Raw genomic sequence first — 12,638 nt, forward strand, 5'->3', positions numbered from 1 at the left:
ATCCGCGCGGCTCAAACACCACTGTCAACCACTGTCAGTGCCTCGTCGCTTGCCCATATCCAATTCACACAGCCGGACCGTCTCTCACGACCATTCCTCTAAGCTCGATGATACCCCCTATCCCAATCTGGGAATCTAAACCCTATTCCATTAGGTTCTTCATAGTCACCGAAACTAGAAAGGAAAGGGTCGTCGCAGATGGAGAAGAAGGAACTGGGGTTGTCAGAGCACGGATCATAAAGCAAGTCGTAAGGGTAGAAATCTGAAAGAAAAAAGAACATTTTGTCAAATGTGATTTAGCAATCCCATTATAAATTAGCTACGGTTGATTAAGTTAGTGCGTACTCCTTCCGTACTCGTAAAAGAAGTCGTTTAGGACAGCGACACGGTCTCCAAAACACAACTTTGACTTCTTTTTTCTATAAAAATATTTATTGAAAAGTGATATATGTATACTTTTATGAAGTATTTTTCAAGATAAATCTATTTATATAATTTTTATATTTTCAAACTAAAGATCTTAAGAGTTATTTATGATTTATATTATCAAGATTTGACTTAAATATTGTTCTAAACGACTTATAAATATGGAAGAAGTACTTACCTCCCAGCCCCAGTAATCCCGGTCTAGTTTTACTCGAAGCCCAAGCTTTAATCTCACAGGCAGACAGGCGTCACCGGTCACCGCGCCCGGTTCCTTGCTAGACGGCGACTCCTCCACCGATCGCTTCGGCACCACAGTCCATCCATGGTACGCCCGGGGCCGCGCGTTGCATCTGCACGGCGAGCACCTACGCGTTTGTCACAAGCGGGGGGCAGTTTGTCTCCTTCAGCCCGCGCGCGCCCGCATCGCGTGATGAAATCCAACGCGGCGTCTCGGCCGGATGCCCTGCCCCTTCCATCCGCTGTCGGTGGCCGCACCACACCCGTCGCCGTCCTGAAAAGAATTTCGCTTCACAACCCACGCTTCTCGTCGCGTGGACGGGTCGCGAGCAACGGCAACGTGCTATTACTGCTGCTGCTAAACACAACGGCCATGGAAGCTGGCAGACTGGACAACGACGTTGCATTACAATATTTCTACAACTGCATATATGTTCAAAAGAAAAAAGGGAGGAACTATAGTACTTACTATATAATTAAGAAACAAAATAGCAGGGGAGCTGACGAGGCAATGTACAATTGTCGTGAATGCGTGTCTTCGGGCACTAGCTAGGTGGTGTGTGTTTTGCCCATTGTCCCCACGTCAATTATGTGGGCGAATAGGTACAAACGTTGGCGATCCGTAGCATAATTAGACTCACTATTCATTACGTCCTGCAAGTTGCCGTGCAGGGGACCTCCGGTTCTTCGTCCACAATCCATTCCAGTGTCGGCCATTGATTCTTTGCCTTACTCGTTGGCAAGCTAGCGCTAATTTTATGCTGTTTAATTGCGATGATTAACAAGTCAAGAGTGTGTTCTTTTGTTTCTTTTCCTAACTTTTCGTTATTGTTTTTCATGTACACGTTTTTCGCATGGTTAAACGATACAATTAATTTTTTTAAGTATTTTTCTTATGAAAATTGCTTTTCAAAAAATATTAATCAATTTTTATTTTTTAACTAATACCTAATTAATCATATGCTAATTCTCCACATGGTTTTATATCTAGGAGAAAAGAGTTTCCAACATTTTTAAAAGAACACGACCCAAGATTAAGTGATCACTTGGGATGTTCGTGGTGGTTTGGAGTCATTTTTTTTGCTCTATCAAAATTTCGACAACTTCTATAGTAGCAAACGAATGCCTTTTTTTTTTACCAAATTTATCCACACTGGTCCAAATTCTGTACTATAGGTAGTTCCAAACATTTTTGACACTATTAAAATTTTGGTACTGCAAAACTTAACTTTAAACCAAAGAAGCTCTATGAGCCAAAGTTGTTGCTGAAAATAGCTTTCTGAAATAGTACCCGCTCTAATTAAAGCGAGGGTAAGTTTGCAATGTATAATTTCTACCCCAATATTCGTCCAAGTCAACTGTTAGGAGATACCGAAATGGGGAATGGTATTTGATCATTGGTTCAAGGTTCAAGTGGAGGGGTCTTTGCGCAAACTTTTTTAAACCCAATATAATAAGCTGTTTATATCACAGTAATTGCGCTAGGAATAGGATAGGATGTCATAAAAGTGGGAAAAAAACATTTATGCCCTTTCCGATTTAAAGAAAAAATCATAGAAATTTTGGAATTTTCGTTCATTATATGATTTTTTTCATATATAGCCTTTTGAATAAAAGGAATACATCATATGAAATCCTATGGAATACCACATTTTATACAAGTTTTGGAGAAAATTTAATATGAAATAGAACCTCATGGAAAGTTTCTTTAGTCTCTTTATCTGTCATAAATTCATCTGTTTTTTCTACGGTCCAATCAAACGATCATTCATGTGTTTTGCAATATAATATTTTGCACTTACATTTCTGTCAAAATCCTTTATTTTTTTATTTCTCTGTTTACGATTTAAAATGATCCTTATAAGTTTAAAACTCATGGGACAACCTCCTCCATTTAAAAAACACAAAAGACCGAAGAACATCACCACACTGACCCTCTCCACTCTCAATATCATTCCCAAACACCATCAACTAATAAAAAAATGAGCAATTACAATATAACAAGAGGACATCAATCTGTCGGAAAAAAGAGAATAAGAAAATGACACGAAGACCTGAATTAAAATATAACAAAAGAACAAGGAATGACCAAATCACAATTTTTTTACATGACAGAATCTATAATAGAAGCAAAGGGGAGAAAATGGAAGGGCAATCCACGATATTCCGGCTTAACCCCAAGGGTACCTCCATTACAAAGCCAGCTCACCTCCCACTCTGTTTTACACTCATCATCAGTCATCACTACACGGCTCCCACTTCCCTCACTCCCACGCAGACACATCCCACACGCTAGGCACAATGCGCCACCTCCGCCTCGCCGCCGCGCTCCTCCTCGTCGTCCTCCTCCCCCTCGCCGTCTCCGCCGCCGACGGCAAGGCGGCGGCGGCGCCGGCGAAGGCGAAAGCGCCCGCGGCGCCCCCGCCAGCCCCGCCGAACATCACGGCGTCGATGGCGAAGGGCGGCTGCAAGGCGTTCGCGGCGCTGGTGGCGGCCTCGCCCGACGCGCTGTCCACGTTCCAGTCGGCCGCCGACGGCGGCATGACGGCGTTCTGCCCCACCGACGACGCCATGAGGGCGTTCGTGCCCACGTACAAGAACCTCACCGCCGACGGCAAGGCGTCGCTGCTGCTCTTCCACGCCGTCCCGGTCTACTACTCGCTGCGGAGCCTCAAGTCCAACAACGGCGTCATGAACACCCTCGCCACCGACGGCTCCGCCAAGAACTTCAACTTCACGGTGCAGAACGAGGGCGACAAGGTGACCATCAAGACGGACGCCTCCGACGGCGTCGCGCGGATCAAGGACACGGTGTACGACAAGGACCCCATCGCCATCTACGCGGTGGACACGGTGCTCGAGCCGGTGGAGCTCTTCGAGCCCGCCGAGTCCCCGGCGCCGGCGCCCGCCCCGGTCGCCGACGCGCCCAAGGCCTCCAAGTCCAAGAAGGCGTCCCACCGGCACGTGGCGGACGCGCCCGGGCCGGCCGGCGACGACGCGCCGCCCGCCGACCAGAGGAAGAGCTCCAAGAAGAACGACGCCGCCGCCGGCGCCTCGTGCCTGCGGTGGCTCGCCGCCCTGCCCGTCGCCGTCGCCGTGGCCGCCGCCTTGGCTTAGCGGCGCTCACATTTCGAGGTGGATCTGCAGGAGAGGGTGGCGGCGGCGCGCGGAGTGTCGGTGGGCGGTGTCAGTGCGTGTTCTAGTGGCGTGTGCGTGTGAGACTTGTGTTTTTTTTTCTTGGATGGAAACTGCATAAAAATTTGTTTGTTTTTCTTCTTTGTTCTTTCTTACTCCTCCATTGATGTTGTTAGCATGAAAAAGAAAAATCAAATATTGATGTGGCATGGATATTCGAACAGTTTGATCAGAATTTGGGAAACTCAAATATCCCAAATGTTCATGTACATTTTCACAGCTACTACTACTGAATTACTACATAATGTAGGGATTATACTTGTCACGCACTCACGCAAATACTCCTATGGGAACTGGAATGCTGCTGTGTTGGTGGCGCTCACCTAATTTTGTCCGATATTTAAAATGGGTTTGTTGAGCTGAGCCTGATGCAGGGCTGGCTGGAGCGTTCTGTAGCTGCAGAGGCCAAGAAACAAAGGCGTGAAAAAGCCGAACGGGTGTCGCATGATTAAATAAATCGGAATTACTAAATGGCACTTGCCGCTCTAGGAACGTACTACCTGCTGCTTGAGTTGTCGGTGGGTGTAAAGCTCCATTTCTGCACTCCTTCAGTGATTGCTCCTGAGACCACTGGATGATCTACGAGGGAGAAAATGTCTACTGTTCTGTAAACATCTCCCTGTACTATACTAGCGATAAATTTTACTACCGCAGAATGCTGTTCCGTTTTAAAAGAGAGTATCCGAAGAGAATTCGCTGCCCAATTCAGAAGGAGAGCAACACAACACACCCGAATCCAAGGCTAGCCTAGTTGTATTGCATGCAGTTAACCCAGTTATGCACGGAATGGCAGGACCACCGTGTAATAATGGTCCAGACTCCAGACTCCATCCATAGTCGTGACGGGCCTCCTCTCCCCCAGATTTAACCAACACCTTATTACAATCTCTTTCCTCGGCGCGGGACGATACGCATCGCTTTGCAACCGTGCACGCGACCGAGACCGGACCGGGCACCGGGCGCTCCTCTCGTTTCCTGGCCCATCATCCGTCACCCACGAGAAAATTCCCCACGCGCACACGTCGGTCGGTCGGTCGAACCGGCCGTGCAGCGCGCGCGGGTGGCTGCGCCGCCACCACCTCGCGGCTCTCGCGTAGTCGCGTTTTACGTACGTACGTTACCTACTCCCTCCTACCCCTACCACCAACGTCGCATGCATCATGCAAAAACACCGAAGCGAGCGCAACCGCCAAGAATAGCCGCGCCGCGCCGCGCGCGCGGCCGCCAATTTCTCCGCGCATATCGCCGGACTGTTATTTATGCCGGATCCGTAGCAAACGATTGATCACAATCCACGCATCGTGCCTCTCTCGCCACGGATCTTTTAGGCGCAGGACCAACGGACAACAACGATGGCTCGTGGCCTCGCCGTTGCGTCGCTGCTGCTGGTCGCCCTCGCCGTGGTAGCACGGCCGCCGCTCGCCCTGGCAGTGAAGGATTACCCGGCCGACGCGTCGGCGGTGGCTAAGAAATCCCCAGCCGATAAGGCTGACACGCCTACCACGGGTAAAGAATCCGTCGCTGGCAAGACCGACGTGGTCACGGTGGCTAAGAAATCTCCAGCTGGTAAGGCAGACACGTCTGCCACATGTAAGGAATACGCCGCTGCAAAGGCCGACGCGGTCACGGTGACTAAGAAATCCCCAGCCGCCAAGGCTGACACGCCTACCACGGGTAAGGAATCTGCCGCTGGCAAGGCCAACGCGGCCACGGTGGCTAAGAAATCTCCAGCTGATAAGGCAGACACGTCGGCCACTGCCACAGGTAAGGAATACGCCGCTGCCAAGGCCGACGCGGTCACGGTGGCTAAGAAATCACCAGCCGCCAAGGCTGACATGCCTGCCACGGGTAAGGAATCCATTGCCAAGGTCGACGCGGCCACGGTGGCTAAGGAATCCACCGCCGGCAAGACCGGCAAGAAGGCTGCGGCAAAGGAATCCACGGCGTCCGGCAAGACCAACACTGAGGCCGACGCGGCCACGGTGGCTAAGAAATCCCTAGCCGTTAAGGCTGGCACGCCTGCCACGGGTAAGAAATACGCCGTTACCAAGGCCGACGCAGCCACGGTGGCTAAGAAATCTCCAGCCGATAAGACGGGTAAGGAGTCTGTCGTTGCCAAGGCCGACACGGCTACGGTGACAAAGGAATCCACAGCTGGCAAGACCGGCAAGATGGTTGTGGCAAAGGAATCCACGGCGTCCCACAAGACCAGCATGGAGGCCGCAGCAAAGAAATCCACTGCTAGCAAGACCGGCATGGAGACCGCAGCAAAGGAATCCACGGCATCCGGCAAGACCGACACAGAAACCGCGGCAAAAGAATCTACAGCGCCCGGCAAGACCGACGCGACGGCCGCGGTCAAGGAATCTACAGCCGGCAAAGGCGATGCACCCGCCATGGCTGAGAAATCCGCGGCAGGTAAGGCCGAGGCATCCGCCGCGGCAAAGGAATCCCCAACAAACAAGGCCGACGCAGCGGCGGCCGGCCCTACCAGTGGAGGCTACCAATACGTCAATTTCGTCATAAAGAATCCAGTCAAAGCCAAGGAAAAATCGAGTGACCGTGCCGATGGCCTTCCTATCGATCCGACGCCCGACGGCCAGATGATGCACTAACAACCCTAAATCCCCAATGTACGATTGATTTGATTTTGATGTGTACTGCGTTTGTATTTGATTTTGTACATTTGCCACATTTGAGTTTTGTGGCGCCCAACTTGGGCAAATCAAGTGCTCGTTTCATACAGTTTTCGAAGCAAACCAACAGAAGGGGTTGTAAAGGAATATAAAGAGGGTTGTGCTTGGAGAAAGTATTCTTTAACACCTACCCATATGGTTTGCTCATACAAATATGATATAAATAGTTAGAACAAAAAATTGTATATTATGATAATACAAGTGTTGACGGAAAGTTTGCGCTCGGCCGATGGCGATGGAACTGTGTTGGAACGAACTAAGTCGACGAACACAACGACCTGGGAGATCCACTTAACTCTAGTGCAGGTCCAAAGGTTGATAAGATGTGGACGTGCCAGTCAGTTTGATCATGCAACTGACAAGATATATACAAATAGCAAATTAATTAGTCGATCGACTGACAAGCTAATGGAGTAATTTCAGCCCATGCTAGTACTAACCAATAGCAATAAGATTTTCAGCTATCGGCTATATGGTTGATGTAGAATCTGACACTGGGTATAAATAAAGACAATTGGCTAATAATAATGTAATACTTTCAATTGACGTTAATGTAGAATCTGTCAGATTTTTTGTTTTTTTGTTACGGCTAAAATATAATGAATTTGACGTTAAGATTTTAACCCTAGGTGTAATACAATTGAAAGTATGTGTATGATTTTTTATAGATTTTTTGGTGACATTTTTTAGTTTGTGTGCACGTGTGTACACGTGAGGGCATGTGTGCATAGAATATGTTGCCTAGTTAAAATGAGCTGACTCAAGCGCTATGTTAGCTAATAATGACGGAGTGGTAAATTACGAAACTTATAGTCCAATTTAAAAGAACTTTATAATAAGTCACTGTAAACGTTAGGGTTAATATGATCAATATCATTATATTGTGCCGAATTAAGAAAAATATCATTACTATTTACGATATTAACTTAGTGCCACTGAAATTTTGTATAATTAACGTTTTTCATCCAATTCTGCTAGCTCTCTCCCTCTTCCTCCCTCATATTTGGAAGGTGGTGAGGCGAGCCAATGATCTTGGATCGATGAGTGACAAGCGGCAAGTGGTAGCAGGACTGGCGAGCGACGTGACGTGGTCACCCACCACGAGGAGATCGACGGCATGTTTGAGAAGCTTGTCGGTGAGGCCACCAAGCTCGCCCGGTACAACAAGAAGCCCACCATCACCTCCAGGGAGATCCAGACCTCTGTCCGCCTCGTCCTCCTCGGTGAGCTCGCCAAGCATGCCGTCTCCGAGGGTGCCAAGGCCGTCACCAAGTTCACTAGCTCTTAGGCGCTCTAGGGTCTAATAGTTCTTGGCGATTCTCTTTCGTTGTAGCGAGTTTCTGGCAGCGATGGTAGTTGCCCTGCCTATCTCTGATTTCTATCTCGGGTGTTTAGTGTTTGTGTCTAGTGCTGGCTGAATTCTAGGGTATGTACAATCAAGGACACTCATCCTTACTAACTGAGGACACTCTCTGGGAAACTCCCTCAAAGGAGGATACCCCTAGTAGCCCAACAAATGTCTCTAACCCAAAAAAGCCCATGTAGGTATTTTACTATACCACCCCTCTTCTCCCTCTCTCTCTCTTCCCCTCATTTACTCTCGCGTGCTCGCCACCAAGGAGGAGACACGCGACGCCTCGACGCCTCCGCCGGCTCGACGCCTCTCACCCTCTCTCTCCTGTCTCGAGGCTCGGTGGCGGGCACGGCGCCGGTGGAGGAGGGCGGGGAGGACGGTGCGACGCTCCCTCCGCCCGTTGCTGTCGCGGGGTTGTCACCGAGTCATCTCCATTGCCGGAAGTTGCAGGGTCGTCGCCAGATCTAGTGCACCGCCTCTCTCTCCCTCTTCGTCCCACCTCCATCCTCGTCCTCCCTGCCTTCGGCATCACCGCGCTAGCCGCCGGCGCCTCCTCCTGCTCCTCCGGTTCAAGGGGAACGAGAGAGAAAGAGAGGGGAGAGGATGGAAGGGGAATATGGAGGTGGATAACCCGTTGCCGCAGCGCGTGGCTCGAGCCCGTCCCTTGTCCGAAAAGGAAGAGGAGACGCGTCGCCTAGGTGGGGGTCGCGTAGCGTTGTGGGGAGCCGGCTCTGGCGGAAAGGCTAACGGCGAGCGGATGGAGCAGGGCGGGGGGACGGACTGGGGATACGTATTGCTGATGCCCTAAGAAGCTCGTGGTTATGCCTGTTAAATTCCGATCTTGAATATCAATGTTGACGGTTTGCAACCTCTGGTTGCCGAACTGTTGTCATGTATCGTGTCATTTTTGTGTGGAATTTCAGATGCGGTGGTATTGAACATATGTTCAGTTTTTGTTGTTCTGGATTTGCTTCAGTGCTCGTTTCACGTCTTGTAAAGTTACTGAATCTGAATTATTCAGTTCTTACATTTTTTTTTTTGGTTTGAAGATTTTTATTTTATTTTTATGGAGTTTTACTGGTATTTGGATACAGCCACTTGCACAGTTTCGAAATTTTTATCTTGGGAACAATACTGAGATTGGGCACCGCTCATCATCAGCTAAACTGTTCAAACCAAGAGCAGAGAGATCATACTCGGTGGCTTGAGTTTGGTTTAATTCGAATTGTGGCTGCGGGGATAGGCGCTTTGTAGTTTTGGCGGGCTTTGAAAATTTTCAATTGGGTATTCGATTCCACGGGATCGTGTGGGCGGGAGCTTCAGAAATTTGGTGGGACTGAGAAAAGCCGCTTGAAAATTGAAGGGTCGAAGCGTGATCACGTTGTTTGCTTTTGGCGGGAGCCTAAATTTTGGGGAACTTGTTTACGTTTCGCAAACTGAACTTGAAAAATTGAGGTTGGAGCTTGAAAACTGAGGTTTGGTGGGATCTTGTTTTGATTTTGAGTTTGGGCGGATTGACAAGTGATACTCCTGAAATTTCAAGAAAAGAAGTGATACTCCTGGTCTACTACATTGTACTAGTACTCCCTCCGTCCAAAAAAACAGACAAACCCTAGGTTTCCGTGTAACGTTTGACTGTCCGTCTTATATGAATTCTTTTTATAATTAATATTTTCATTGTTGTTAGATGATAAAACATGATTAATACTTTATGCGTGACTTATCTTTTTAATTTTTTTATATATATTTTTTAAATAAGATAGACGGTCAAACGTTGGACACGAAAATCAGGGTTTATCTTTTTTTAGACGGAGGGAATATGACTGTAGGAGAATGTCAGAAAAAAAATCACTGGAAATATTATCAGGACACCGATGAGCGAGGGACCAACGAATTCGCAGCTGTCTTCCTTGATCTTATTTTCTGATAACCATGACAATATCCTGTTAAATTTGCTGGAATAAAATAAGCATATATTAGTATTCATCTTGGCCATTTAATTTCAGATTCCAAAATGCAAGCTATGCCTCTTGAATTGGCTTACTAAAGTCCAGCTTACACAAATGACCGAAAGTCGAAATTGGTTGATTGATTCCACCATCCTAGGCTGTGTTTAGTTCCGTGCTAAAATTAGAAGTTTAAAGAAAAAAGTTAGAAGTTTACGTGTGTAGGAAAGTTTTGATGTGATGGAAAAGTTGAAAGTTTGAAAAAAAAGTTAGGAACTAAACTCGGCCCTAATATTACTCTCTCCGTTTCACAATGTAAGTCATTCTAGCATTTTCCAAATTCATATTGATGTTAATGAATCTATACATATATATCTATCTAGATTCATTAATATTAATATAAATGTAAAAAATGTTAGAATAACTTACATTGTGAAATAGAGTAAGTACCATTCTTTTAGAAAACCTTCCGGGACTAATGACATGGCAATCTCACCTTGGAGGTTTGTGCTTTGAACTGGTTTGAGATTGCTCCGAATGAATTATGAGAATATTCTGTAAAACAAGCTTATGATGCCATTTATCATCTCACAAAATTCAACTAAAGTAACTCATACAAGGAGAAACAAGAGATTAAATTCATTTAACTACAAAATTCATTTTAGAAGCAATTTTAATCGTTATTAAGTCTGCCGGAAGTTCGAGGAGTAAACTTGACTTTTAACATGGCCCATAATTGCATCGGAAGCATGGGCTGTGGCCCATTACAAAGCAACGTCACCGTTCCGGGCAGAAAACCTGGTCCTCCCCGCCCCACACCCTCGCCACGTCACCGATCCGCGCCCAACGCATCCGTCCCGTCGGTTCCGAACCCATCGGACGCTCCCGATGTGTTCCACGTCATCGATCCGCGGCACCCCGCCTCCCACCAATCGCGCACCACCTCTCCACCGCTATAAAATCGCCAACTCGTCTTCTCCGCACAACACAATCCAATCTCCAAATCAGAAACACACTCGCCTCGCCTCCTTTCGCTCGTTTCGTCGAACACCACCACCACCACCACCGATCTCGATGGCGCCCAAGGCCGAGAAGAAGCCCGCGGAGAAGAAGCCGGCGGAGGAGAAGGCCGGCGAGAAGGCGGAGAAGGCGCCCGCGGCCGGGAAGAAGCCCAAGGCCGAGAAGCGGCTGCCGGCGTCCAAGGGGGAGAAGGGCGGCGAGGGCAAGAAGGAGCGCGGCAGGAAGAAGGCCAAGAAGAGCGTCGAGACCTACAAGATATACATCTTCAAGGTGCTCAAGCAGGTGCACCCGGACATCGGGATCTCCTCCAAGGCCATGTCAATCATGAACTCGTTCATCAACGACATCTTCGAGAAGCTCGCCGGCGAGGCCGCCAAGCTCGCCAGGTACAACAAGAAGCCCACCATCACCTCCAGGGAGATCCAGACCTCCGTCCGCCTCGTCCTCCCCGGCGAGCTCGCCAAGCACGCCGTCTCCGAGGGCACCAAGGCCGTCACCAAGTTCACCAGCTCTTAGGCGCTCTAGTGTAGTAGGTGTTTGGTGATTTTCTCTTCGTCTTCGTCGTAGCGAGTCCATGGCAGCGGTGGTAGTTGCCCTGTCGATCTCTGATTTCTTTCTCTTGTGTCTAGTGTTCCTGTCTAGTGCTTGCTGATTACTGTAAGAATCTCGTGGTTGTGCCCGTTGAGTTCTGATCTTAAAATTAATGGTGATGGTTGCAACCTCTGGTTGCTAAATTGTTACTATCATTCTTCGCGTCATTTTTGTGTGGAATTGTGGATGCTGTTTAGTTGGACAAATTTGTTTCAGTGCTACGGTTTCACGTTTTGAATGTTTGCTGCTGAATATGAATTGTTCCCTTCGTGGCATCTGGTTCTGTTTGAAGAAATTCTTTATGGAGATTTGCCGATTTTTGGAGAGAACATCCTGCTCAGTGCGAAATTTCCAGCTCAATGTGTTCAACCAAGAGCAGATTCGATTCGGTCGGTTGAGTTTGCTTTAATTCGAATTGTTGCTGCGGGGTTAGGCGCTTTGTAGTTTTGGCGGGCTCTGATAATTTTGAACTCGGTATTCGATTCCAGGGGCTCGTGGTCGGGAGCTTCAGATATTTGGCGGTACTGAGGAGGCGCTTGAAAATTGAAGGTTCGAAGAGTAATTGCGTTGTTTGCTTTTGGCGGGAGTTTAAATTTCGGGGAACTTGTTTACATTTCGCGAACTGAACTTGAAAAATTGAGGTTGGAACTTCAAACCTGAGGATTGGCGCCATCTGGTTTTGATTTTGAGTTTGGTCGGACCGATAAGTGATAGTCCTGAAATTTCAACAAAAATAAGTGATACTCCTGGCAGTATTTCCATTAATAAAAAACAAACTTGTAGTATGTCAGAGAAAAAATGATTCAAGTCGAAGTTGGTTGGTGGATTGCATCATCCGCATTACCATTCTTTTAGAAAACCTCCCAGGACTAATTGCATGTCAATCGCACCTTGGAGGTTTGAACTGGTTTGAGATTACTCCAAATGAATTTAGAATATTCTGTAAAACAAGCTTATGACGCCATTTATCATCTCACAAAATTAACCAAAGTAACTTTTACAAGAAGAAACAAGCGATTAAATTCATTTAACTACAATCCATTTTAGAAGCAATTTAAAAGCGTTATTAAGTCTGCCGGAAGTTTGAGGACTAAACTTGACTTTTAACATGGGCCTCAAATTTTACTATTTCCGCCCCATCATTGCATCGGAAGCACGGGCTTAGGCCCATTA

General features: G+C 47.6%; 3 protein-coding genes across 3 annotated transcripts; all 3 read left to right on the top strand.

Annotated features, from left to right (window-relative positions):
* The first annotated feature begins 2,862 nt into the window (after positions 1 to 2,862).
* Positions 2,863 to 4,025, top strand: LOC127781162 (fasciclin-like arabinogalactan protein 1). Its single transcript, XM_052308075.1, has one exon. It carries the CDS (start codon positions 2,965 to 2,967, stop codon positions 3,778 to 3,780), a length of 816 nt encoding a protein of 271 aa, XP_052164035.1. The 5' UTR covers positions 2,863 to 2,964; the 3' UTR covers positions 3,781 to 4,025.
* Positions 4,026 to 5,153: 1,128 nt separating this feature from the next.
* On the top strand, positions 5,154 to 6,667 carry LOC127781161 (uncharacterized). Its single transcript, XM_052308074.1, has one exon. It carries the CDS (start codon positions 5,211 to 5,213, stop codon positions 6,471 to 6,473), a length of 1,263 nt encoding a protein of 420 aa, XP_052164034.1. The 5' UTR covers positions 5,154 to 5,210; the 3' UTR covers positions 6,474 to 6,667.
* A 4,176-nt stretch (positions 6,668 to 10,843) lies between these two features.
* LOC127781157 (histone H2B.2) lies at positions 10,844 to 11,620 on the top strand. The gene has a single exon (XM_052308070.1). It carries the CDS (start codon positions 10,929 to 10,931, stop codon positions 11,388 to 11,390), a length of 462 nt encoding a protein of 153 aa, XP_052164030.1. The 5' UTR covers positions 10,844 to 10,928; the 3' UTR covers positions 11,391 to 11,620.
* The last annotated feature ends 1,018 nt before the right edge of the window (positions 11,621 to 12,638 follow it).

Source organism: Oryza glaberrima, chromosome 8, assembly GCF_000147395.1.
Source record: "Oryza glaberrima chromosome 8, OglaRS2, whole genome shotgun sequence".
Lineage (NCBI taxonomy): Eukaryota > Viridiplantae > Streptophyta > Magnoliopsida > Poales > Poaceae > Oryza > Oryza glaberrima.